Here is a 24,470-nt window from a genome sequence, read left to right as displayed (position 1 = left end):
TGTGCTTTACTCACCCTGAATTTTTCCATTATTTGGACAGAGGCAATTTCAAGCCTCTTTGCTCATTCATTCATTCATTGTACAGTCTATTTAGCATTTATTCTGTGTCAGGCACTCTCCTAGGTATTTGGGATATAACAGTGAATGAAACAGTTCCTGCTTCCATTGAACTTCCATTCTTGTGTGCATACAGACAATAAGCCACTAGGGTACGATGAGTGAGTAGAGAATGCCCGGTTGAGAGGCACAGTGTGTGATGAGGTAGCATTTGAGGAGAGACCTGAAGTAAGTGAGGGGCAAGCAATGCAGAGCTTTAGGGAAAGGGTGTTCCAGGCACAGAGCCCAGCAAGGCCAGGACCTAACATGGGAGCTGCCTGGCCTGGGAGGAGCAGCAAGAAGGCCAGCGTGGCTGGAGAGGGCAGCTGGAGGGAAGTGGTGGAGGGAGATGAGAAAGTCTGGAGAAGAGGAGAGAGGTAAGTGGAAGCAGATCACGGGGACCTGGTCGGTCACTGTGTGGACTCCGGGTTTAATTCTGAGTGCAGTGGGAGCCACTGGAAGCTTCTTGGTAGAAGAATGACATGATCTGACATGTTTTCAAGGATCATTCTGGTCTCAGTATTGAGACTAGACAGTGGGGGGTGGAAAGCGGAGGTCAGACAGGAGGCTACTGAAGAACCCAAGCGAGGCATGTCTGGTGAGAGATGGGGAGGAGTGGTTGCGCTTGGGCTATATTTTGAGGCCAGGGCCAATCTGGTCGGCTGGTCTAGGTGAGAATGACCGAAGGTGAGGATGCCTGAGCAGCTAGGAAGGATGGAGTTGCCATTTGCTGAGATGGGAAGACAGGGAGGGGTAGGTTGGGGGTGGGTTGGGAAAATCGAAAGTTTGATTCCGGATGTGTTAATTATACCGATGAAATGTTTGAGTGAAGACGTCAGGAAGAGGGTTGGAAACACCAGTCTAGAAGGAAGAAATCCAGGCTGGAGAAACACATTTGAGGATTATCAGTATTCAACCGGTGGTCAAAGCCGGGACCAGAGAAGATCGCCCATGGAGTCAATGTGAAGAGGGAAGAGAGGGCTCTAAGGGCGGTTCCCTGGGCCCTCCAGGGTCTAGAGGGTTGGGGGGTGGGGGATGAGAGGGCAGCAAAGGAGACAAGAAGTGAGGGGGGGACAAGGAAGGGGAGTGCTGGGGTGGGGTGGGGTGGAGAGTGTGTAGCCAGGGACCCAAGGAAAGTGTTTCAAGAAGGAGGGGGTGATTGGCTGAGTCAAAGGCTGCTGAGTTCCTTAGAATGATAAACTTGCAAGTTGATCAATTCCCTTTTTTAAAAGCCAAAAAAAAAAAAAAAAAAAAGGCGGCTGAGTTAGTAGGACGAGGACTGCCCACATTTAGCAAGGTATTCTTGCGAGGCAGCTGGGTGGAGTGGCGGGTAGGAAGTCTGGTTGGAATGGGTTCAAGAGAGATTGGTCCACGGGCAGTTAAGTGGTAGTATTCTTACCTGCCATGTAGGAGATCCAAGCTCGATTCCCAGCCCACGTACCGCAATCCGCACCTCCCCCCCCAAGAAAAAAAAGAGAGATTGGAAAGAGAGTAATCAGAAATAGTAGTGGAGATAATCTTTTAGCTTTCTTCCTTTTTTTGGTAAAAAGCAAGCAGGGAGGAAATAGGATATAGGAGGGGGACTAAGATGCACCCCTTTACCCCCACCCCAAGATTGGAGAAATAGCTGCATGAGAATGATGTGATGGAGAGGCAGAAATTGATCTTGTGGGAGAGGGGAGAACCCACAGAGCATTCCTTGAATGCGATGCACGCACAAAAGGAAGAGCATGTTTCTCTTCTTGTTGCCAGGAGGGACTTTCTCCAGCTTCCCCAAAAAGGCAAGGGGTCAGTTAGAGCTGGAGTGGCCAGGGAGGAAGCAGAGCTTGAAAAGGGAAAGAGATAGCTGGCATTCTAGATGCCATTCTAGATGGATAGAACTAGGCATTACAGATGGATAGAACTGCTTGAGCAAAGGCCTGCAGGCCTTTGAATGAGCTGGGCTGACTTCTCTAGATTTGGGGAGTGGGGGCGGGGTTCTTTTAGGGCCATACTTGGGGGAAAGCTGGCTTGCATTGCATGGTTAGGCCAGTTTTTCCTCCCCTAGAGGGATGAGAGAGGCCTGTACAGACAGTAAATGGCAATTAGCAACAAAGACACAGAGATCACTCTGACAAGGATGACCACCCTGTCCTGCTGACCCGTTTTGCTCCTGGAAGCTTGTGGTACACAGCCCCCATCCTTATCTTCCCACCCCCTTCCCTTACACGTTTTCCAGCACTGAGGAGTGAGTTTAGGGACGGGGAGCACATTCGGTTCTCACGGGCAGATCCCTGCTCCCCTCAGGAGGAGACGGCTCCCAGCCCCTCAGTTTGTGCTCCTGTGGAGGCGGGAAAAGCCCTGGCGCTGAGGGGTGAGGTCCCCTTGCTGGTCCCAACCTTGCCTCTGGAGAGCGGGTGACTTTGGGCAAGCTATACCACCTCGCCCAGACTCAGTTTTATCATCTGTAAATAATACCGACTTTGGCAGGGTGTTGTGGGGAGCAAATAAGGTAACACACATGAACGAGCCCAGCACTACTGCCCGGCTCGGGTCCTCCCCTCACAGAGATTCCAAGCTGATACCTCAGGGAAGCCGGGCTGCGAGTCTGTCCACGTACCCCAAGCCTTCCCATCTTCAGAGACCCAGTTCAGATGCTGCCCTGATTTCCCCAGCCAAAAATAGCCTCAACTTTCTGTGAATTTCCAGAACACACTTTTTTCATTCTTTCTTATGTCTTGACCACTTTTGCCTTATCTTCCGCACTAGATGACAGAGCCTGTGAGGATGTGTGGCAGTGTGAGCCGCTCTTGCATGTCTAACAGCTGACAGGCAGTGCCTGGCCCACTGAAGGAATCACAGTGTCTGCCGGCTGGGTGGGGGACCGGATGGAAACAAAACACTGTACTTGCAGAAAAATGGGCTCCAGCCCTCATCCCGCGGAGCTTTTCAGCTGCCTCTCTGATGTCCTTTGGACCATCCCCTAAATACGCATTGAGCCTTATCCAGGCTAGCCTGTACCAGGCACCCGTTTCCCAGGCAGGACCCAGCCATGCTGGGGGCTGTTTTGTGGCCGAGGACCCAGGGAAGAGCTTCCTGTGTGGTGGGTTCAACAGCTGTGGCAGGTGACCAGCCCTCCCGAGTCCGCTTGCCCCCCCCTTCCCCATGGTAACTGGGGGTTGGCATGAGAAGGCGGGCCCTGAGGAGGGGGCACAGCCCTGTTCAAGCTCTGCCAGGCGGCCAGAGACCCCCCGGGGCACCAGTTGTAAGCAGGAGACAAAAAGCCTTGGACAAAAGGCCTGTGGGAGCCTTGGTGAATAGATTAATGAGATTTCCATACGGAGGCTTGGACAATGGGATTCTCCACTCTGGCCCCTTTGTCCCAGACTGAGATAATGGAGCCTGGAGGAGGCTTGCCCAGGAGGCCGCTTCAGCCCTTCTCCACACAAGCATGGAGCCGCAGTACAGCTGCCCCTCCTTCCCTACTGGCCCCCAAGCCCTGCCTGGCCCACCCCCCTTGCCCCCTCCCATGGGCAGTAGAATCCAGAATCAGCTTCTGTAAGATGCAGAGGGTCTTGAAGGTGTCTTAGTGGCCTCCTTGGGTTGCTGGAGGAGGTTACCGACACTGGAGGGAGTTGGGTCCCTTCCCACATCACCCTGTATAAAGTTTAAGAGTTCCTAGTGCAAAAGAGAAGCCTGAAGTCCACCCATGCAAACTGACTGTATCATTTGAGCAATGAAGAGAGTCAGCCTTAGAGAGGTGAGGCATCTTGCCCATGGTCACACAGTGAGTCTGGACACTCAGCTCAGGGTGTTTGCTCCACCTGGAGATGGAGTGGAGTCTAAAACCTGCATCAGGCCAGGCCAGGACTTCTCAGAGTCCTAGGCACGGGCTGTGGGGACTGGTTAGGCACCCGTAGGACATGTGGGCAGCGGGCCACAGATGAAATCGGTGCATGAGGGTTTTGGTTGGTTGTGAGGTCTGGATCACTTCTCATCTGGTCAGTTCTGGGAGAGATCCTATAAATGAGGGAAAGGGTTTTAAGGAATTATTTACCTTTCTAGCCAGCAATTATTTCTGTAACTGTTTATTGTTCTCTGAGTTTGAAGGACTGCTGTGGGGTGGAGTCAAGTGGGGTTCCAGCTTATGTGCATGGCCGCTCTTGACCTTCAAGGGTCTGCAGAGAAAGAACTGCCTTTAGGAGCAAAGGTGCTCCCCAAACTGGGAGGTTGCAGAAAGACTGCCTTCTTTCCATATCCAGGCCACACCAGGGAAGGTCATAAAACCCAAATAAGGAACCTTTTGCTCAGTCTAGGGGTATGTATGGCTATAAGATGGCTAGCTTACAGGGAAAGGAACAGCCTGAGTTGTTTTGCAAGAGGACACAAATTTTCCTGCCTGGGGGCTGTGGACATCTTGGGATACCTCTAGGGGTAAGTGCTTCTAACAGCAGATTTGAAGGGGTAATACACAGTACTTGGGGTATAGGCAAATAAGGAAGTGTATTTTGATAGGCTCAAGGAGATGAGTATTGATGTACACTGTTTCAGGCCTTGGGCTTTTCCATGGCTGCCCAGAACTAAGAGCTGGACCAGGGGGGCAGGGCTATCCAGGACAGGGGCTCTATGGTCAAATTGCTGGGATTGAAACTGGCTCCTTCGTTTAATAGCCATGTGACTGGCACTGTACTAACTTCTTGGTACCTGTCTCCTCATCTATAAAATGAGGATGATGATAATTGATAGCATTGACCTTGCAGGACTTTTGTGAGCGTTACAGAAGATGGTTTATACAAAGCATAGAACAGAGGCTGGCTCTGTCACTATGTTGGTTGGGGTGCTGGGGAAAGGGTCTGAGGAATGGTCTGTTATATCAGAACTGGAAGAAACCTCACTCACAGGTGTTCACCAAGTTCCCCCAACCCTATGGCAGTGACCTGTTCAGGGTCTCTCAGTAACACTGGGTCACTGCTGGCAGTCTTAACTGTACCATTTATTCTGCTACTTTGTACTTCATATATTATGTCCTTTAACTGATGGAGAGATTGAAGTTCAGTGAGGTCATACAACCTGCCCATGGTCATATAATAAGTCTGAGGCTGGTTTCAAACTATGCTTGTTCAAAAGTCACAAATTGCCCCCATGTCCCTGGGGTCTTTCCTCCCCTCCAGCCCAGCTATTGTAGAGGGCTGGAGTGTAACCTATGAACTTGGTGGGGAAGCAAGGGGTCTTTCTCCTGGGGAAAGTTGTGAGTTCCCTCCTGGACACTCCAGCAAGAGGTTGAATGCCATTAGCGTGTGGGCTGGGTTGCAAGCAGGATGCTAAGCAGGTGACCCTGCTCCTAGGATCTGAGCAAGAGGGCTATAGGTCAGAGTGCATAATGGGGTGGGGCTATAGCTGGCTTGGAGGTGGGGCAGGGAGTAGGAGGGGAGGGGAGAAAGGCAAGGTCTTGGCTGAGGACTGGAAGGGGTGGGGGCTTCAGGAATCACCCAACCAGGTAATGACAATCAACAAAGGTGGTGGTACTGTCAATAAACTGTTGCAAGTAAGGTCAACTGTGGAGAACTTGAGAAGTGACTTAGATTATTTTTAGTGTCATCTTCTACCACTGCTCTCCATGCCAGACTCTGATAACCTAACATTTCTTGCAGCAACCTTTAGGCCTATAGTGTATGGTTGAGCATTGCACACAAGCCCTATTTCTAAGGGGGCCTTTTCACATTGAGGACATTGTAGATATACTTGACACTTTTCCAGAAGGAGGGAATAAAGTGTCCAAGGAAGGGAGAGGGACATTTGAGCAAGCACAACCCTGGCTCTCTGAATGCATTGCAACCTGTACCTTTGAAGGTACTGTTTCCATGGTTTGGGATGTCTTGCTCCCTCTAGCCTGTCTGGTCAACTGGTCTGAGGTCTTTGTGATGAGGCCTTCTCAACCAGGAGTGGCAAACTCACCTGAGTCCCAGAGCCCTTGGCACACATCTCTCTTTTCCCACCATCCACCCAGGATGTTGTCTGTCTCTACATGGCTGAACCATCTTTTTCATCTTTCAATCTGCCCCCATGCCTAGCACTGCACTCAGTAATTGCTCAATAAAAGTTTGTTGAACAAACACTGACCGTACGAGGTTAACGTGTCTTCTCAAAAGGTTGGGTTTGAAAAATAATCTTCAGCAAAAACCATTCTCTGGATATGCTGTGGGCCCATTTAGTCTTCGAGATCTTATCCTAGGATCCATCGGAGCTATGTGCCTGGACAGGAAAATATTTGTTTCTTTCAAGTAATGGTAGTGTTTTTCACTTTGAAAAGTGAGTCTGATCATATCTCCCTCTTCATTCAGCTACCAGGAAGCTCAGAGACAAATTTGTAACCCACTTTCCATGAAACGTGCATTGCTGCGTACTAACTTTCTTCTGTCTTCTCTGGAACATGGTTTCTCTAAATTATCTTTTTTGTAATGGGTGTATTGTGATGAGCCACATTTTGGGAAGTGGCAGGCAGTAGCATTTGCCCCGGGCACACAGCCAGTGAACACAGAGCTCGGGCAGGCACTCAGGAGCTCTGTGTCAGGAAAGGGCTAAGAAACATCAAGTGGAAAAAAGTGAACGCTTCTGGGTCAGTCTCCAGGGTTTCCCAGAAGATAAGGCACTGCCACAGACAGCATCTCTGACCTCAGGGCCAAAGGGGGTTTAGGAATCTCAAGGAAGGCTGAGATGAACAGCCTATTTGGAATCACATTGCAGGGCCATGAAGGTAGGGGCCATGAGCAGGCCTCACCCATATTACATAAGCCTAGTGTCCCTGGAGTGCCCAGCACATAACTGGTGTGCCCAGCCCATAGCTGGTGTGCAGCAAACATCTGTTACTGAATGAGTCCCATCTGGGTTTGCTTCTGCACTAGCTCCAAGGGCTGTACCATTTGGATAGTCTGGAATGTCCTACCCATTGCCTGACTCTTCATTAGGGCTGAGAGTAAGGACCATGTATCCTCCTGAGGACTTAAATGGTGTGGCCAGGACAAAATAATAATCATTGCTTACAAGATGGGATTAGGGACCTTCCAATGGGCAAAGCTTCCAGATCTCTCTTGGTTCTGAGAAAAATATTTTCAGATAACTTTAATCCCAGGACATGAGGGGCATGTCAAGTCCTGGGTATCTGGAGGGTATCTGGATGCTTGGAGAGAGGACGCCTCTGAAGGGTGGATGGTAGGTGGAGGGTGCCAGAAAACCTCTGTTCCAAGGGTCAGTCTAAGGGGGCCCGTAGCTAGCAGTCGGTGGGTACTCAGAGGCTCTGTAGAACCTCACCAGCTGCTATCTCTTGCCTGCAGCTCTGTCAAAGATGCACTGGACACCGGAACACGCCCAGCCCCTCAACCAGTGGCCAGAGCAGCACCTGGACGTCTCCTCCACCACCCCGTCGCCGGCCCACAAGTTGGAGTTGCCCTCTGGAGGTCGCCAGCGCTGCCACTATGCTTGGGCACACGACGATATCTCCGCCCTTACTGCTTCCAACCTCCTCAAGCGCTACGCGGAGAAGTACTCGGGGGTCTTGGACTCTCCCTATGAGCGTCCGGCTCTGGGCGGCTACAGCGATGCCGCCTTCCTCAACGGTGCCAAGGGGGACGCCGAACCCTGGCCAGGGCCCGAGCCACCCTATCCCTTGGCCTCACTCCATGAGACCCTCCCGGGAGCCAAGACGGGCACTGGGGGTGGTTCTGGGGGCCTGGGGGGCTCGCCGGTTTTAGCAGGGAACCTGCCTGAACCCCTCTACGCTGGGAATGCGTGCGGGGGCCCGTCGGCCGCACCCGAGTACCCGGCGAGCTACGGCGGGGGATACCTGGCACCTGGTTACTGCGCACAGACAGGCGCCGCGCTGCCCCCGCCGCCCCCGGCCGCGCTTCTGCAGCCCCCGCCCCCACCCGGGTACGGCCCCTCAGGGCCGCTGTACAACTACCCCGCGGGGGGCTACGCTGCACAGCCAGGATACGCCGGCCTGCCACCGCCCCCGGCCCCGCCCCCGGGCCCCTACCTGACCTCGGGCCTGGCGGCGCCCACGCCCCTGCCTACGCCCGCGCCGCCAAGGCCCGCGCCCGCCTCCTACTCCTTCCAGGCTTCAGCTCCCGGCGCGGAGGCCGGGGTCTCGCTGAAGCGCAAGGCCGCCGTCGAAGGCGGAGAGAGCCGCTACCGCAAGTACGTCTACGAGCCCGCCAAGGCCCCCGCGGCCGACGGCGCCTCCTACCCTGCCGCAGACAACGGCGAGTGTCGGGGCAACGGGTTCCGGGCGAAGCCGCCGGGAGCCGCGGAGGAGGCCACGGGAAAGTACGGTGGCGGCGTCCCCATCAAGGTCCTAGGCTCCCCAGTCTACGGCCCGCAACTCGAGCCCTTTGAAAAGTTTTCAGAGCGAGCCCCGGCGCCGGCTCCCCGTGGGGGCTTCGCTGTGCCCTCGGGGGAGCCTCCCAAAGGCTTGGACCCGGGATCCCTGGAGCTGGTAACGAGCAAGATGGTGGACTGCGGGCCCCCAGTGCAGTGGACCGACGTGGCAGGCCAGGGCGCACTCAAGGCGGCGCTGGAGGAGGAGCTGGTGTGGCCTCTACTGAGGCCACTCACCTACCCCGGCAGCCCGCGCCCGCCGCGGACTGTGCTGCTTTTCGGGCCGCGGGGCACGGGAAAGGCCCTTCTAGGCCGCTGCCTCGCCACGCAGCTGGGCGCCACGCTGTTACGCCTGCGCGGTGTGGTGCTGGCGGCGCCCGGCGCGGCAGAGGGCGCGCACCTCCTCCAGGCCGCCTTCGCGGCTGCGCGCTGTCGTCCGCCTGCTGTGCTCCTCCTCAGCGAGCTGGATGCTCTTTTCCCCGCGAGGGATGATGGTGCCTCCGCCAGCGCCCTGCAGGGGCAGCTCCTGGCTTGCCTGGACGGTGGCTGCGGTACGGGAGCTGATAGCGTGCTGGTGGTGGGTACCACCTCGCGGCCCGCGGCCCTGGACGAGGCGACCCGCAGGCGCTTCGCTCTCCGCTTCTATGTGGCGCTGCCTGATAGTCCGGCCCGGGGGCTGATCCTACAGCGGGCACTGGCCCAGCATGGCTGCGCGCTGAGCGAGCGGGAGCTCGCGGCCCTGGTGCAGGGCACTCAGGGCTTCTCAGGGGGCGAGTTGGGGCAGCTGTGCCAGCAGGCAGCGGCCGGGGCAGGCCTCCCAGGACTGCAGCATCCGCTCTCCTACAAGGACTTGGAGGCGGCGCTGGCCAAGGTGGGCCCTAGGGCTTCCCCCAAGGAGCTGGACTCTTTCGTGGAGTGGGACAAAATGTACGGCTCCGGACACTGATGGCTTGCAGGGCAGGGTGCGGGAGCCACCGGCCCTACCTCCCCAACCTCCCCTGTGCCTCCCCTTAGGAGGTGTGTCGTTAACCAAAACCCGGTTGGGAGGGTGCCAGAGTGGTGAATGTGGGGTGGGGAAGAGGGGGTCTGCCGGTGGATTTTTTTTGTGTGTGGGAAGGAAGATGCTTCTGCTAGGCAGAGAGATGCCGTGTGCGCCGTGTACTCAGGTTTTTCCTATTTATTGTGGACGAGAAGTTCGCCCTCTCCTCCCTGAATGGGGCAGACCCGGGATGGGCTGGCACCCTGGGCCAAAGGAACTCCTGCTCTCTCGCCACAATCCTTTTGTCTCCTTGCTCTCTGAGCACCCCACCTCCCACCTCAGTCTCTTTCTCTACATTCGCTTAATTTTCTGTCCCCATCGCTTTGTGTCTGATTGTCCCCCCACCCCTTCCATAAGGGCTCTATTTCTCTTTTCCTCTTCCCTCCCTCCCCAGTTTCTCCATCTATCACCCTCTGTGCTTCTGCCTCCATCCCATTCTCTCCAGCCTCCCTGTCTCTCTCACTCCCTGTGTTTTAACGCCTCATTGCCTCTGTCTCTCATTCAGAGGCCTCGGTGTCTCTTTGCAGGAGATCTGGAGGTCCAGGCGTGATGGTGGAGGGGATAGGGAGTTCCTCCCATCCCCTCAACCCTCACCCAGCTGAAACCTTGGGTCTTGGGGGTGGGGTGGGGTCAAGCCAAAAAAAAAAAAAAAAAAAGAAAGAAAAAAGACACCCAAAGGAGGGTTTTTTTTTGTTTGCTTTTGAAGGGAGATCCCAGAAATGTAGCTCATTTAATATTTTAGTCCTCTTATTTTTGTAAGATGTGTAGAATTTGCTGTTTTTCTTTTTATTTTGACAACTCAGGAAGAAACTGACCTCGGAAAGAATGTTAGACTTTGGCTGCTCTCCTGTGTATTCCAGGCCCCTCCCCACCCCCAGGGGAGCATATTCTCCCAGAAGACTCAGAAAATGAGACTTGTGGGGAAGGGGAGAGAAAGATTCTGAGGCCTGCACTCAAAACTCTGACATCCCTGAGACAGAAGTGGAATGTATTTCTAAGATTCCCCCCCAGGCCCTAAGTTTTAGGCAGAGATGTGGGGGAGTGGGAGGTCCGATTTGAAAGACAGGTAAATCTTGCTCCCTTCCTACTGCTCTCCTCTCTGGGTCCCATCTGCAACTCAGGGTTCCTGTGAAGAGTTATCTAGAGCTGGGTATGCCCTTATTTATTTCCTGCCCAGGCTGGGAGGGCCTGAATGGAAAGGTGACCTAGGCAGAAGGTCCCCACAAAGGGCATCACGTCGAGCCCTTGCCTCTGCAGAGGTCCCCCGTAACTTATGCTGAGAGGATTCCCTTGGGAAGGAAGATGGTCTGGCTACAAGTATGGTTTGGGCACAAAATTGACAGACCTCAGCCTTTCCTGTCTGCTGTTTGCTGGAAGCCTCCAAGGAAGGCTTAGCAGCCCTCACATGAGAAGACTCCCTGAGGGAGTGTTTCTCCCCCAACCCCTTGGAGTCCTAAGTCTGGAGTTCCGCAGGAGGACCTGGAGAGGGGGAGGACATGGGTAGGCTGTTTTTCCCCAACTTCAGGGTTATACTCCATCCCACCCAGATTTTCCACCAGAAGCCTAGGCTTGGAGACCCTTCCCTCAGAACCATGCTCCTCTCCTTCCACCTCCTTTCCCTTGATGGGGTTTCAGCAGTTTGCCCCCACCCTTTAGGGAGCTCTTTTCCTGATGATGAACTTTGGCCTAAAGGAGGGAATATGCCCTCACCCCACCTCCTCTCTCCCCCACTCCAGCCTCCTTTCCTGTCCCCTGCCCCTACAGCACCCACAGACTCTCTGTCCTAACTCCCACTCCATGGGGGACATTTCAGGTGCCAAGGTGCTGAGGGTCTCTGCTGGCCTAGGAGGGCCAGTAGGAAAGCTGCTCTGTTTTTTTGTTCCCCCTTTTTTCACCCTTGGTGTCTTTCTGATGCTCCCTTCTTTGGAGCCAGCCAACTGCAGGCCTTTGGTGACTCAGAAGCAGTGGGCCGCAGGGTCTTCCCTGTGAAAGACCCTCAGAAAGAGTGGGGAGTAGGGAGTGAGGAGTTCTCTCTCAGGTGTGTGTATATGTGTGGGGGGTGGGTGGAGGGCATCAGGGAAGTGGGGTTGGGATCGCAGCCTTCCCTTCAAGAGGCAGGCAGCACCGAGGGCAGTGGGGAGCTCACTGAGACCCACTGCTTCCTGTACTGGGCTGTTCCTATTCCCCAGGCTTGGGGAACTTTGCACAAGGAGAAAGCCCCCCAGTCTACTGGCACCTACCTCGTGGCACCGGGGAGGGGAAGGGCAGGTCCAACTCTGGCAATGCTGGTGGTGGGGGGCATACCAAAGAATTCAGGGGCAGGGTGTGGGGGAGGGGCAGATGCCTTAAGCTGGTCCTCTCCTTCCTCTACCTTGATTAGGGTTGGGGTTCCCTCCTCCAGCTGTAACCATTTCTACCTCATTTTGCTGCGTGTTGTACATGGACGTATTTATCTCCTGTCTGACAATGCTCTGCAGTTGTGGTCTGTCTACCTCAGAAGAGACTGTATTTTAAAAGAAAGTATTACACAGTATTAAAGCCATGACGTGTGGTTTTCAGAGGATTTCTTGGGGAACGTGGCATGTGGGGAACTCTCTGGGGGATGCTTGGGCACCGAATTCTGGTGCCGTGGATGTGGCTCTGCGGGAGCTTCTGTTCCTTCAGTAAAAAGTTGTTCTGGGACTTCTCTGTTACTTCTCTGGCATAGTGAGTGCCCATCAGGTGCTGGGCATTGATGCTCCGGGGTGAAAAGCCATGCTTTTCAAAGCTCCTGGACATGGAGGACCCTCCTGCAATTCTGAGCTCTCAGAGGCTCAGAACTAGGGCTGACGCGTTGTATCCCCAGAGCCCCACAGTGTGGGAATCAAAGAAAGGCTCTCAAGTTTGTTGAATGAGTGAATGAATGAACAAATGGATGCAGGGAAGAAAAGTGAACCAAAGAGGAGAGAGGTTCATCCAGAACCTGGGCAGCAGCCCCTGTTGAACAGAGCTGGGGTTATACTTGTATTCCATTCTTGAGTAGAGAGAAGGTGGGCAGAAGGCAGGGTATGGTGACAGCTGTGTCTCAGTATTTAAGGTCATCTGGGATCTTGTGTCCACCACCAATCTGCCAGCCCCCAAACTCTACCCATGGCAGGTCGTCATAAACTGAGAGACTATGAAAAACTAAGAAGGAACACCTTGCTAAAGAGCATTGTGGAGGTGCCTGTGAGAGATTTTGACCCACAGTATTCTGAGGTCCCTGAATGCTCCAAGCAAAATTGTTGAAGATGCACAAGAGCTCAAGGGGAGCTGTGCCCCCAGGCTTCCTGCTTAGGGCACGCCACAGGCTGAGAAGGCAAAGCTGAGCAAGCCCAAAAGGGGATTGGCCTCCTAGAGAAGTAAGCATGGGTGTGCTTGAATTTGGGCTCTATGGCATGTCACTCCCCAGGAGACAGAGACCCTGCCCCTCTTGCCACTCCAAGGCCCAGACTTCCCTCTCATTCCTCTAGTTTGTGTATTAGGCATGCACTCTGTACAGACACTGTCACCAAGGATACAGAAATGATTAAGCACAGTCAGTGCTCCTTGGAGAGCCCACAATTCAGGGTGGGAGAAGCTCCACTGAAAAATCATTTTAAAATACAATGAAATAAAGCTGCTTGGCGGGGGTGGGGGTGGGGGTAAGCATGTCAGTTTCATCTTTGTGTTCCCACATATGGCACAATGTCTAGTACACAGACAGTATGGAATAAATGTTTCTCTAATTTCAAGACAAATGCCCTGATGGAGGATGCACCATCTATCTCAAGAATGCCTAGAAAGAATCCCAACTTAAGGTGGTGGCAGTGGTGGGATGTCAGGAAAACTTCCTGGGCAGGAGAGGGTACAGTCTGACAGAGCTATGGAAGCTGGAAACTGCAGTGATTTGTTTAAGAGCAGAAAGTGAAAGCAGGAGTGGGGAGGACCTAGCATGTACTAAGAGCTGAGGCTCCACTGTGGGGTGGGGTGGGGGTGGTGGCAGCTTGTAGACAGGATCTATTCCGCATGTTAGGGATTCTCATGCAGATTCAACAAATTTTTACTGAGCATCAGTATTATACACTGCATCTAAGGGCACAATAGATGAGCCTTACACCTTACAGTCTAATAGGGGAGACAGTAAAAATGCAGAACTGCAGTCTGCTGTGGGAACAGATAGGAGTACCTAATGGAGACATGGGCATGTGGTGTGAGTGCAGTAACCAGAGAGGGCTGCCCAGAATGAATCTAACAGTTGAGGCCTGACAGCAGGAGGAGTGACCTAGGCAGAGTAGAGTGCAGTCCAGTCAGAGGTAAGCTTGCCTGAGGAATTGAAACCAGGTTAGGTACTTGGGCTCTGGTGTGTGTGGCAGCAGAGGAGGTACTTACTTTATCCAGCTGAGAGAGAATGAGGGTTTGGACTAGGGTGGGTGTAGGAAGGTGGGAAATGATGGGACTTATAAATATTTAGTAGGTAACAAGAGAATATAGGAATAGGTTGGCTGTTGGAGGTAATGGAGAAGGAGTCTAGGGCTTTTGATGAAGCATGTGTGTGCGCGCACGTAAATAAATTAGATGTTGGGGCTTGCTGAGTTTGAGGTGCTGGTGGGACACTAAGGCCTAGGTCTAGCATTTCAATATCTGGGCCCAGCATTCAGCCTCTTGGGGGGCTAAAAGTCCCACCCAATCCCTGGTTATTGGTAACCGTCTCACTCCAGTTGCTGGTTTTTGGGACACCCTCCCCTCATAATTCCCACACGTTGGAGGCCACCTGAGCATCTCTGGGGTTTGGGGTTGGGAACCCCTGACCCCCAACACAGTTCCTGAGTGTTCAAATGTCCCGGTCCCCCTCCCTGTGTGCTGGGAGTTACTTCCTAGCTGGAAGCCCCCTAACCACCACAATCCTTGGGTGTTAGAACCCTCTTCCCTCTCCCCTTCCTTGGGAGTTCGGAGCCCCTCCCCCCACAGTGGGTGGGTCCGGAGTGATGGCAGCGCGGGTTCCGCCTGGGGCCGGGGCCCTGGCCCTGGCCCTGGCTCTGGCGCTGTGTCCTGCGGGGGCCGTGGACGCCATGGGCCCTCACGCAGCCGTCCGCCTGGCCGAGCTGCTGACCCCGGAGGAGTGCGGCCATTTCCGATCGCTCCTGGAGGCGCCCGAGCCCGACGTCGAGGCCGAGCTGGCCAGACTTTCCGAGGACCGGCTGGCGCGGGCCGAGCCGCTGGAGCCCGCAGAACCGTCGGAGTCGAAGGGCGGGCTGAGGCGGCGGCGGCGGGAGGCGACCGAGTATCCAGAGGGTCAGCCGGCCGAGCCCGGGGTGGTCTCCGGCGGCTGCCGGGAGGCGCTAGGGGCCTGGCTGGCTGCCTTGGCCCCGTCCCTGTCTTGGGACCGGGTGGCCCGGGCCCTGCGGCGCAGCGGCCGTCCGGACGTGGCTCGGGAGCTGGGTAAGAACCTCCACCAGCAGGCGACGCTGCAGCTGCGCAAGTTCGGCCAGGCCTATCTGCCGCCACCAGGAACCGCCGCGCCCCCAGCCCCGATCCCCCGCCCAGCCCCCGGCCCGGCCCCCGGCCCGCGCCCCCGTCGCGCCTTAGGTCCCGAGCCCGACTGGGACGAGCTGGAGCTGATCGTGGAGCGACTGCCCCAGGCCCCGTACGAGCGGAGCCCCACGGCCTGGGCCCGGCCACTGGTACTCGGCCTCCTCACCGGCTTCGTGGGGGCGCTGGGCACCGGGGCGCTGCTCATCGTCTTCACACTGTGGCTCACAGGTGGCGACGGGGCACGGCCTGGCAGCCTCAGCCCGCCTGCCGGTCTCCTCAAGCCGGCCGAAGCTCACGGCCTGTGGGAAACAAAGCCGCTTCTTGACCAAAGAGAGCTCGCGTTACCAGGAGCTCGGGCCCACTTGGACTGGGTTTCAGCCGGGCCAGATCATCCCTGGCCTCAGTGCCCCTAGCTGTAAAATGGGAGAACCGTGGTGGAGTGTTGCCTTTGACATATTATAAAAGTTGCAGAATACACAAAGGAGGGAGCAGTCGGTTGGTTTTATTTCGTTGGAGGTGACTAGTGTAGCCAATGGGGCTGCCAATACAAGAGGAGGGGCTCTGATGCCAGCATACAGGGGATGGGAGGTAGGCCCTCCCAGTTCTTGTCCACTTTAGGCCCTTCTTCCACTAAAAGAGAGCTACTATTTATTGAGCACTGACTGCATACTAGGCTTTATGCTAAGCAGTTATGTACATTATTCGATATAACCTTCAAAACCCGGAAGCAACAGCCTTATCCCCATTACAGGTGAGTCTGGTGATGACTAGTTAGTGGCAAAGTCGGGATTTTGAAACCATGGCCTCCTGACTTGAAAGTCTGAGCTCCAAAGGGAGTGGTCCATGAGTAGAAGGGAGCTTGGGAAACATGGTGGGACCCAGAACAAGAGGTGTAGCTCCCGCTTTGGTGTACTCTGAGGCCTTCCTGGAGTGTGCCCGCCCACTTCCCCATTCTGGCAAGACCTTAAAGTCTCACTGGAGCCCCAAACCCTTCCCACCCACCTCTGAGTTGCTGGCACACTGCCAGCCCATCTGAGGCACTAGACCAGGGTGAGCCTTCACAACAGACTGTCCCCTGCAATGACAGAATGACAGGCCAATCCAAGAGGAGAGTTGAAAACAAGATTGACGTAACCCTTTATTGCAAATTCTAAAGTAAAAAGATGTACAGTACAAAGTAAATTTGAAATTTCAGACTATAAACTTCCAACCCACTTACACATTCTCATTTCTCAAGCATTTCTGCCATTTCCGCAAAAACGGAACAGGGAACAAGTCGAGGGGATGAAGAAAGGAGATACAGCAAGGGGAAAAAAAAGTGTCTAGGATAATCACAAACCCCAGAAGCAAGTGAAAGGAAAGACATTTTCTCGACCTGCTGTCCTGGTGATGAGAAGCGGGGGTGGTTGGAGCAGTGCAGTTTAAAATGGCTCTCAGAATAGCAGCATTTATGATACCATTTCACCTTAAGTTCAAATAGTACTTTGCCCTTCCCTAGCGCCTTTGCCTCTGTATCTCAAAATGCTTTACAAAACATTAGTTAAAGCCTCACAACACCCCTGTGAGGTAGGTCAGTATTATTATCCCCATTTTACAGATGGGGAAACTGAGGCACAGAGAGGTTAAGTGACTTGCCCAAGGCCACACAGCGAGCCAGTGGTCGAGCTGGGGATGGAACACAGGAGTCCTGTCCCTTTTCTGGAACCACTGGAGCACGCTCCCCTTTACCTATATACATTCTTCACACACACACACCACACGTGCACACCCGTCCACCCCATCCCACTTAGCCTCTATGTACAGCAAACAGCAATGGCGGACGTGGCAGGGGGTGCCTCAGGAGTGTTTTAATGGAGGAAATCTTGGTAACCCTGGAAAGAGAATCCAAGAAAGCACAGAGCTGAGCAACAATGCAGACTCTGGTGCAAACCTCGGGCCCCTTGGAACCCAGACTTCCTCTTCTTTCCCCCTTGGCTGGCTAGTTGTAGCCGATTCTTTAGGGGTTGGGGGTACCTGAAAATGAACGAAGCTTTTTGCAAAACTTTGGGCAACATCTGAGAAAATAAAGAGGCATCATTAGAGAAGATGCCCAGGACTCAAGTCACAAAGTCTTAACCCATTTCAATCTCACCTCACAGCAGGCCTGGAGGTTAAAGGGAAGGAGGATGGGAGACTGACCTACCAGCCATCTCTTTCCAGAGTGGAGCTACTGGAGCAGACTAGAGTGGGCACTTCAAGATCCTCCTGAGAGTGTTCCTGTACCAGGAGACATGGCCTAGAGAGGGATGTCTCCAAAGGGGGGTAGAGGGAAGGGGTGGGGTGCTCCCTTCCCCTGCTCATGTCAATGAGACTAGCCCTAGTCTGTTGGCCCATTGTGGGGGCAATGAAGGGCGTCACGCTCAGGGCTAGCTAGCAGAGTGCAGGTTGTTCCCCTTAACTTTGGGGAATTGGGGTTAATTTTTTTGTTAATGTACTGGTGAAAAAGGCAGAAGTAAGGCCGGGTCAGCTGGGCTGACTGACATCATCTCTGGGGGCTCTGCCAGGTGAGTTGGTAGAAAAGGGATTTTATGGACCTGTAAGCACTGGCCCATTAAGGGGAGGAATGCCACATGCAATGGATGAATGGGGATCTGGGGGAGTCAGAATCTTGCTTTTCACTCTAATCTCCACTTTCCAGCCAAAACTCTGCTTTAGACCCTCTAACTTGTCCCTTCCACTCCCCTCCTTTCCCCAAATGTGCTATGGTCCCAATCCCAGACCCAACCCAAGAACTGGGATAGTCAAGCAACAAATGCACACCAAGACAGGCTTCCCTTGTACAGTAAAAAGGGCAATTTTTATTTTGTTTCCTTTTGGCTTTAGAGTAGTGATGTACTTTTCGTCATGTCTCATTTAGAGCAGCGTTGGCCTCCATGCATTCACTAATATGCTAATCTTCACTATTGGTCTTTTAACAGATTTACATTGGTTGCGGCAAAAAATAAAGGAACTCTGAGCACTGTTACTCCAGGGGTTTTGACTGGGGGTTTCTGTTTATTTCTCCCAAGTCAACCTCTGATGCTAAAAGTGGCTCATTTAGAAAGGGATGAGAGTAGGTCATGTTGATTTGGGAATTTTTCCCTGCTCTCACCCTCTGCTTTAAATTATGGAGTCTCCTCATGCTAAGCAACAAGGAGGCCAAGGAAAGAAGAAGGGGGTGGGAAGTGTTTTACCCGACATCAGCAACCATATCAGCTGCTGCTGAGTGGCTTTGGCTCTGCATTTTAAATTAACAGCATCACACATGTCTTTTTGCTTTTTGTCCTTTTTTCAAGGTGGATTGTGGAGTATAAATACTGCACCAAGGACCTGGCTACAAAAAAATAAATATTTATATTATATTTATATATCTATATATATGTGCAGTGATACTGTGGCTGCTGCTGTATTTTGATTGGCTTCATTAATATTTGGCAAAGCATTGCCACTTACCCACTGAGTGAAAACGTATAAAAACGTCATCATTGATTCTTTCAGCTTTTTACCTGTTAACTGCGGGTGTAAACTGCTGGTGATGGTGTCATTTACTACCAAAGAAGTGTGGAGCAGGGTGAGTGAGTGAGCCAGATAGTGGGTGAGGGCAAAGTGGGTGGGAAAAGTTTAAAGAAAAAAAGTGAAACTTCAAATAGAGTAGAGGTGGCTTCTTCCCTATGAAGCTGGTTGATGGGGACCATCAGATACCAAGGCCCTGCTGGTCCTGCTGGACTGGGATCAGAATCTAGGGGGAGGAAAAAGTCAGATCTCAGAAAAATCTCATTATATGCTCTAGTAGCTTAATGACCTCACTAGCATGATCGCTCTGGATACCAAGTGGGATCTGACGGCTTTGTTGCTCATCTCAAGACCTAAGAACGATTATGAAGTTTAGCCAAATCTTGCATAGAGTGGTTAGAATTTATTGCACATTGGAACAAAAATATATTTTTTGTTGTTTTGGAAAAGACCATTAGCAATAAAAAATTTTTTGTCTGTCTGTTTGGTTTGGGGATGTACATTGGCTGACAGCATCTAAGTTCTAAGACCAAAGAAAAGTATAAAAAATAAAAATAAACATGACAATGGCATAAGCCAGAAGCCATTTCCTATTTAATTAGTTAGTAATTTGTATTTACAAAAAGGCATGCCGATAAAATAAAATTATATATTACAGTATTTATAATTCTCTTAAAAAGAATAATCATGTGTGTCAGCTTCGGTTCTGTACTGTTTACAACAGCCTGTACATGTTTCTATACATTCATCCTAGCAGTCAGCAGGGTCACTGAAAGGAACGCCTTCCCAATCTGCTACCAGGTGTAGTACAAAAAGTCTACAGGTGATGCCGCAGAAGCAGGCTTAAGAGAGCTGGACAGAGTTTCTAGTGGTCCAACAAGTTAGAAAGCTCTGCTTACTGATTTGCTGTGGTCTGTTCTATGCAAAACTAGTCAGGTAGACTGTGAATTTACATCCAAAGTGCTTTTACTGCAAGGCAGATTGGTGTGACTGATTGTGTGTGTGTTTTTTTTCCCTCTCTACTGTATGGTTCAGGAAGAATTTATTTTGATTTGCTTCTCGCCCTAAAATCTCTCCTCATTCCTTGTACAGACTTCCTCATACCTTCAACTGCAGCATCTTGACTTTGAAATCTAACCAGCAGATGACTTCCCTAAAGCAGGAGATGGAAGAGAACAGAAGACGCTCCCCCAAAAGCCATCCTCCAATGACAATGGGCAGTGTGCTAAGCAGATAGCAAAACTGGCTGAAAGGGAACATCCTAAAGAATTTCAATTAAATCACTTTCTCAGGAAAACCAGTGCAGTAAAGAGACCAAGTAGTTTGGTTCAGAGGTGACTCCATTTCTACCTCAGGTCCCACGATTTATTCTAATAATAAATGACAAAAAAACCCATAGCCATAGCCCCATGCTGCTGCCCTCACCCACCTCTGTGGGTTGGGGAAGCCCTGTTTGGTGGAAATGTGATGGAGAGAAGAGGAATCATGCAGTGTGTGAGCTTGTGACAGTGCTCTCTAGAAGAAGGAGGCAAGTTCAGAATATCTGAACCCCTCTTCATATGGACCCAAACCTGGAGAAGCCATAATGTAGAAGGACATGATACTAAATGAAGTGAGCACCCCTTAACTCCCAAAGAAAGATTGTCTTAAGTTCTCCAAATTAGCCCCCCCCACCCCGAGACAACATGCTACTTTGAATAGCACTTTTATCTCTATCCCAAATAAGTGTCAATTCTCCAGTATGAAGGCTAAACAATTATCATAAATTTTGCAAGATACAAATGAACTTTGTTTTTAGCCCTAAGATTTGGTTTTACACTGACATTATTAATACAAGCCATTCAGGATCAAAGTCTCCCCAGGTACGGGACACAGAGTAACATTAAGTAGTTCATCTTTCAAAATGTGCAATAATGGCTGTATGTTAGAGATGTCTGTTAAACATATACACACAACGGATCCATCTGCTTGTTGGTTTGGGTTTTTTGTTGTTGGTAGTGGTAGTCAATTAGTTGGTTGGTTATGTTTCCCTACCCGGAAAGGTGTATGGAAAGACTTTTAAGAATTCATAAAGAATTGCAGCGGGTATGGAATTCTTACCATTTTCTCCAAATACAGTGAACGGTACAGGGCTGGGTCCTGTCCAAAGGCTGGCCCAGTGCAGGGGACAGGATCAGTAGTGTCCTGTGGTGTATGGTTCTCATGCATGACTTCTGATCACAGCATGCCATCATGCAAATCATTTCTACGCATTGAACGAGCACAATGTTTGGAATTGGCCTGAGCAAGTCCTCCTCAGCCTGAAGAAACCTGATTGTTTTCCCCCACCCATCTCCAAACCACGTGAAGCCCATGTGGAGAAGATGTGGTTTATATTAAAGAAACTGACAGTTAAATGACATGGGCTAAATGTGAGTGTATGTGTTTTTTCTTTTTGCTGCTTAGCTTAACTAATGTAAGAATGCAAATATAGTTTGCATGAACAAACAAACTTTTAAAGTGATGCTTTCTGCTTCTGAGAATCAACAAAATGAAAAAATAAAATCCATTTGGCTGCAACGGAAATATGCTGGTCCCAGCAGCCTCTCCTCTGTTTTTGTATCTTGTTAGTTTTTTCCTAAGTTGCATTGACTGATGTGGAACATGCAGTAACCACCTGCCCAAGCATTAGAAAATCTTGTGAGTCCAGGGAGCAGGGTCCTTTGCCCTTGGCAGGTCACTGCTCAAGATGGAACCGTGTTACATGGTAAGCAGACTATGTTTGGTATAGATCTTCAGGTTAAAGTGTTTCCACAGCTGTTCTGCATTGATAATATTCAAGAATTTTGTAAACAATCTTTCACTTGCAAATTGTAAATCTGTACAATATTTAATTTTTGCTTTCCTCTAAAATTTGGATTCTCTGACCTCCTTTTGTCTTTTGGCTCTTTCCCTTCTTCCTTCTTCTGCCCTCTGCTGTTTCTCTTTTTCAGGCTTAGTTACACTGTCATAGGATGGGAGGGAGGCTGTAGACGGGGTGCTCTCTTTTTTCTCCCTGTGTGTGCCTCCGTTCTCTAGTTTATTGGAAGTTGTCTTTTTGCAAATGAAGCCCCGCCTTGCTAAATGTCCCCTGTAGGCACGCTGTAGGACCACTGCAGACACCTCCTCCTGCTTGCGCCGCAGCGTGGTTGTGATTGGCTCGTAAGACACTTTGGAAGGATTGGATGCCACGAACCGCTCTTCCATCTGCTGCCGAAGGATGTCCAATTCCCCGCTGTCTCCCAGGACTCGCTTGGTAAAGGCAAAAAGGATGTCCAAGCAGTGGATACGATCCCCACTCACCATTGGCAGATCCATGGCAATGAGCTCGATGGTGTTGGGCTTGGGCACTCGGAGAGGGTGCTCCAAGGCATCTGCGAAGTCTGCCAGCTTACAGTACTCAATGAACTGGGTGGCATCAGGATCAAACTTCTCCCAGATCTCATAGAAAGTCTCAAAGTCATCCTCACTCAGAGGGTCTGCACTTTCCTCTGTGGCTACACTGAAATTCTCCAAGATGATGGCAATGTACATGTTCACAACAATCAGGAAGGAGATGATGATGTAGCTTACAAAGAAGAAGATGCCTACTGAAGGGTTCCCGCAGTCTCCCTTAAAGCCACTCCCTGGATGTTCCTTATCCAGGCTGCAGTCAGGAGGGCGGTTTAGGATGGGCAGTAGCAGGCCATCCCAACCAGCTGAAGTGGTGATCTGAAATAGGCAGATCATGCTGTTGCCAAATGTCTCAAAGTTGAACATGTCATCAATTCCAGCCTCGTGCTTCACATATGCAAAATTGGACATTCCAAAGATGGAGAAGATGAACATGACCAGGAAGAGCAGAAGGCCAATGTTGAACAGGGCAGGCAAGGACATCATTAAGGCAAAGAGCAGGGTACGGATCCCTTTGGCACCTTTGATCAGACGCAAGATGCGCCCAATACGGGCCAATCGGATGACTCGGAATAGGGTTGGGGAAACAAAGTATTTCTCAATTATATCAGCCAGGAACATTCCTAAGAAGAGGAATAGAAGAAGACATGTTAACTGAGATTGAAGACTTCCGTTCTTTAACTTGTTTCATGTGGACTGTGGAACCCCGAAGTTCAAAGGGCTTTATACAACGAATGCCTTATTATTTAATCTGAACACTTACAATAAAAAATTACATTTCAAATACAAATAGAGAAAACGATATCTTTGTACCCAACTCCTAGATTTAATTGATGCTAATATTTTTACAAAATTTGCTTCTTCTCTTTTCATCTCCAGAAGCAACTACAACACTGAAACTAATATCTATCATTCTAGTGTATCTTTATAATTTCCCTATTTATGAAATCATAAATAATATATAGTTATCCTACTGTGAAAAGCCAGAAAGATTCAGGGCAAAACCAGGTCAGAAATGAAGAACAGGTATTTCAATGGAGCATCTTTCCCTTGTCATATCTCTTAGGAACCTCAGAATGGGGATATGTAGCAGTGTGAGAGACAATTCTAAACCAAGGAAAGAGAAAATCCTTAATAGACAATGTAAAAAAAAATTCAGAGATGTGGCAGTAGAGGAAAGGAGAAATAAGAAAACATCAAACAGAGCCAATGTACATTTAAGTCCCTGATTATTCAGCTAATCACACTCAGCTTCTCCAAAAGGAACAAAGTCAGACATGATCCCAGAACTGACTGAGATTACTGACTGACCTTCTCACTACTCTGCTAATCAGAAACAGGGCCTGGATTCTCTCAGGGTGAGATGATATAAATACTCAGGATATATGGGATGGGTGGCCCACTGTGTGGGAGGCTCTGCTGAAAAACATCCTCAATATTCCCACACCACTCTTCCAGAACCCCCAAACAGGACTGACTAGGATGTGGTAACTGCTGATATACTCATTTGCCTCCTGCCCTAAAATCCCTGAAAGTTTCCTGGAGCAGGGATTATGTTTTATTATTCTTTATATCCCTGGCACCTACATCAGTGCCTGGCGTATAGTAGATATTCACTAAAAGTCTGTACAATGAATGACTGAAGGAACGCGTGAATTCAAGTAATACCATATATATGCATATTAAGGTACAGTGATAGAACAAGATGTGGGATTAACTTTGTCTGGGGCAGATATGGGTCAAGGAAGGGTCAAATATAGGCAAGTAAGCCTTCAGAGACAAGACGATACCTGAGTAAGCTTTTGAAGGACAAACAAATATTTGTCCCCATAGAAAAGGGGAGATAGACAGCAGAAACACCATTTAATGGATCCTCTAGATAGTGCCAGGTCTAATGTTACCCTACTCTCCTCTTAATTAAAAAAACAAAAAGATAATGTCTTTACTTTTGTTTCTAAACAAATTGGTGATATTTAATAAAAATCCCTTTCATTAGAGGTAATACCACTTTTCCTCTTCATTTTGGAGTACCATCTGAGAATAGAGGAGGTGGTTTGGTCTGTAGGTTTTCTATCTCACTTGATGGGTGGGCAGAAAAAATTCAAGAAGTGGACAAGAGCAATATTGTCTAAAGTGTGTTTCATGGGAGCTTAAGAGTATGGACTTAAGCCAGGTGGCTGGGCTCAAACCCCATCTTACTCACTCACCAGCTGCACGTTTCTGTAACCTCACTGTACTTCGATTTCTCAGGAGACTTCCAGGGTTGTTGTGAGGATTATATGAATTAAACACGTAAAGCACTTAGAATGGTGACAGGCACATAGTATATGCCACATAAGTGTGAGATAATATTACCATTGCTTGAAAAGAGGGTGCTGTGGCCAAATAAAGATGGGATAACTTCAGTTAAATAGGATTTTTTTTCTAGTAGGGATATCCAAGAGCCTTCACTAGGCTAATTGCACTGTGATACTCCAAAGGGAAATACAATATATGATGTTTTCCAAAG

General features: G+C 50.6%; 3 protein-coding genes across 9 annotated transcripts in view; 2 read left to right on the top strand and 1 right to left on the bottom strand.

Moving 5' to 3' along the window:
- The first annotated feature begins 1,210 nt into the window (after positions 1–1,210).
- Positions 1,211–13,085, top strand: FIGNL2 (fidgetin like 2). Its single transcript, XM_077110728.1, has one exon. It carries the CDS (start codon positions 7,418–7,420, stop codon positions 9,392–9,394), a length of 1,977 nt encoding a protein of 658 aa, XP_076966843.1. The 5' UTR covers positions 1,211–7,417; the 3' UTR covers positions 9,395–13,085.
- A 1,375-nt stretch (positions 13,086–14,460) lies between these two features.
- Positions 14,461–16,010, top strand: TMDD1 (transmembrane and death domain 1). The gene has a single exon (XM_077167982.1). The coding sequence runs from the start codon at positions 14,473–14,475 to the stop codon at positions 15,430–15,432; it is 960 nt and encodes a 319-aa protein (XP_077024097.1). The 5' UTR covers positions 14,461–14,472; the 3' UTR covers positions 15,433–16,010.
- Positions 16,011–16,137: 127 nt separating this feature from the next.
- The window catches only part of SCN8A (sodium voltage-gated channel alpha subunit 8), a 187,130-nt gene continuing 178,797 nt past the window's right edge, over positions 16,138–24,470 (bottom strand). For 6 of the 7 annotated variants that reach the window (XM_077110725.1, XM_077110724.1, XM_077110723.1 and 3 more), the window contains one exon: positions 16,138–22,584. In XM_077110725.1, the coding sequence (XP_076966840.1) occupies positions 21,437–22,584 (1,148 nt within the window). In that variant the 3' untranslated portion in view covers positions 16,138–21,436. The remainder of the gene's footprint in view (positions 22,585–24,470) is intronic. The other variant, XR_013155653.1, reaches the window with a different exon arrangement.

Source organism: Tamandua tetradactyla, chromosome 7, assembly GCF_023851605.1.
Source record: "Tamandua tetradactyla isolate mTamTet1 chromosome 7, mTamTet1.pri, whole genome shotgun sequence".
Classification (NCBI taxonomy): Eukaryota; Metazoa; Chordata; class Mammalia; order Pilosa; family Myrmecophagidae; genus Tamandua; species Tamandua tetradactyla.
The sequence above is the reverse complement of the archived record's forward strand: the minus strand, read 5'-3'. Positions and strand labels throughout refer to the sequence as shown.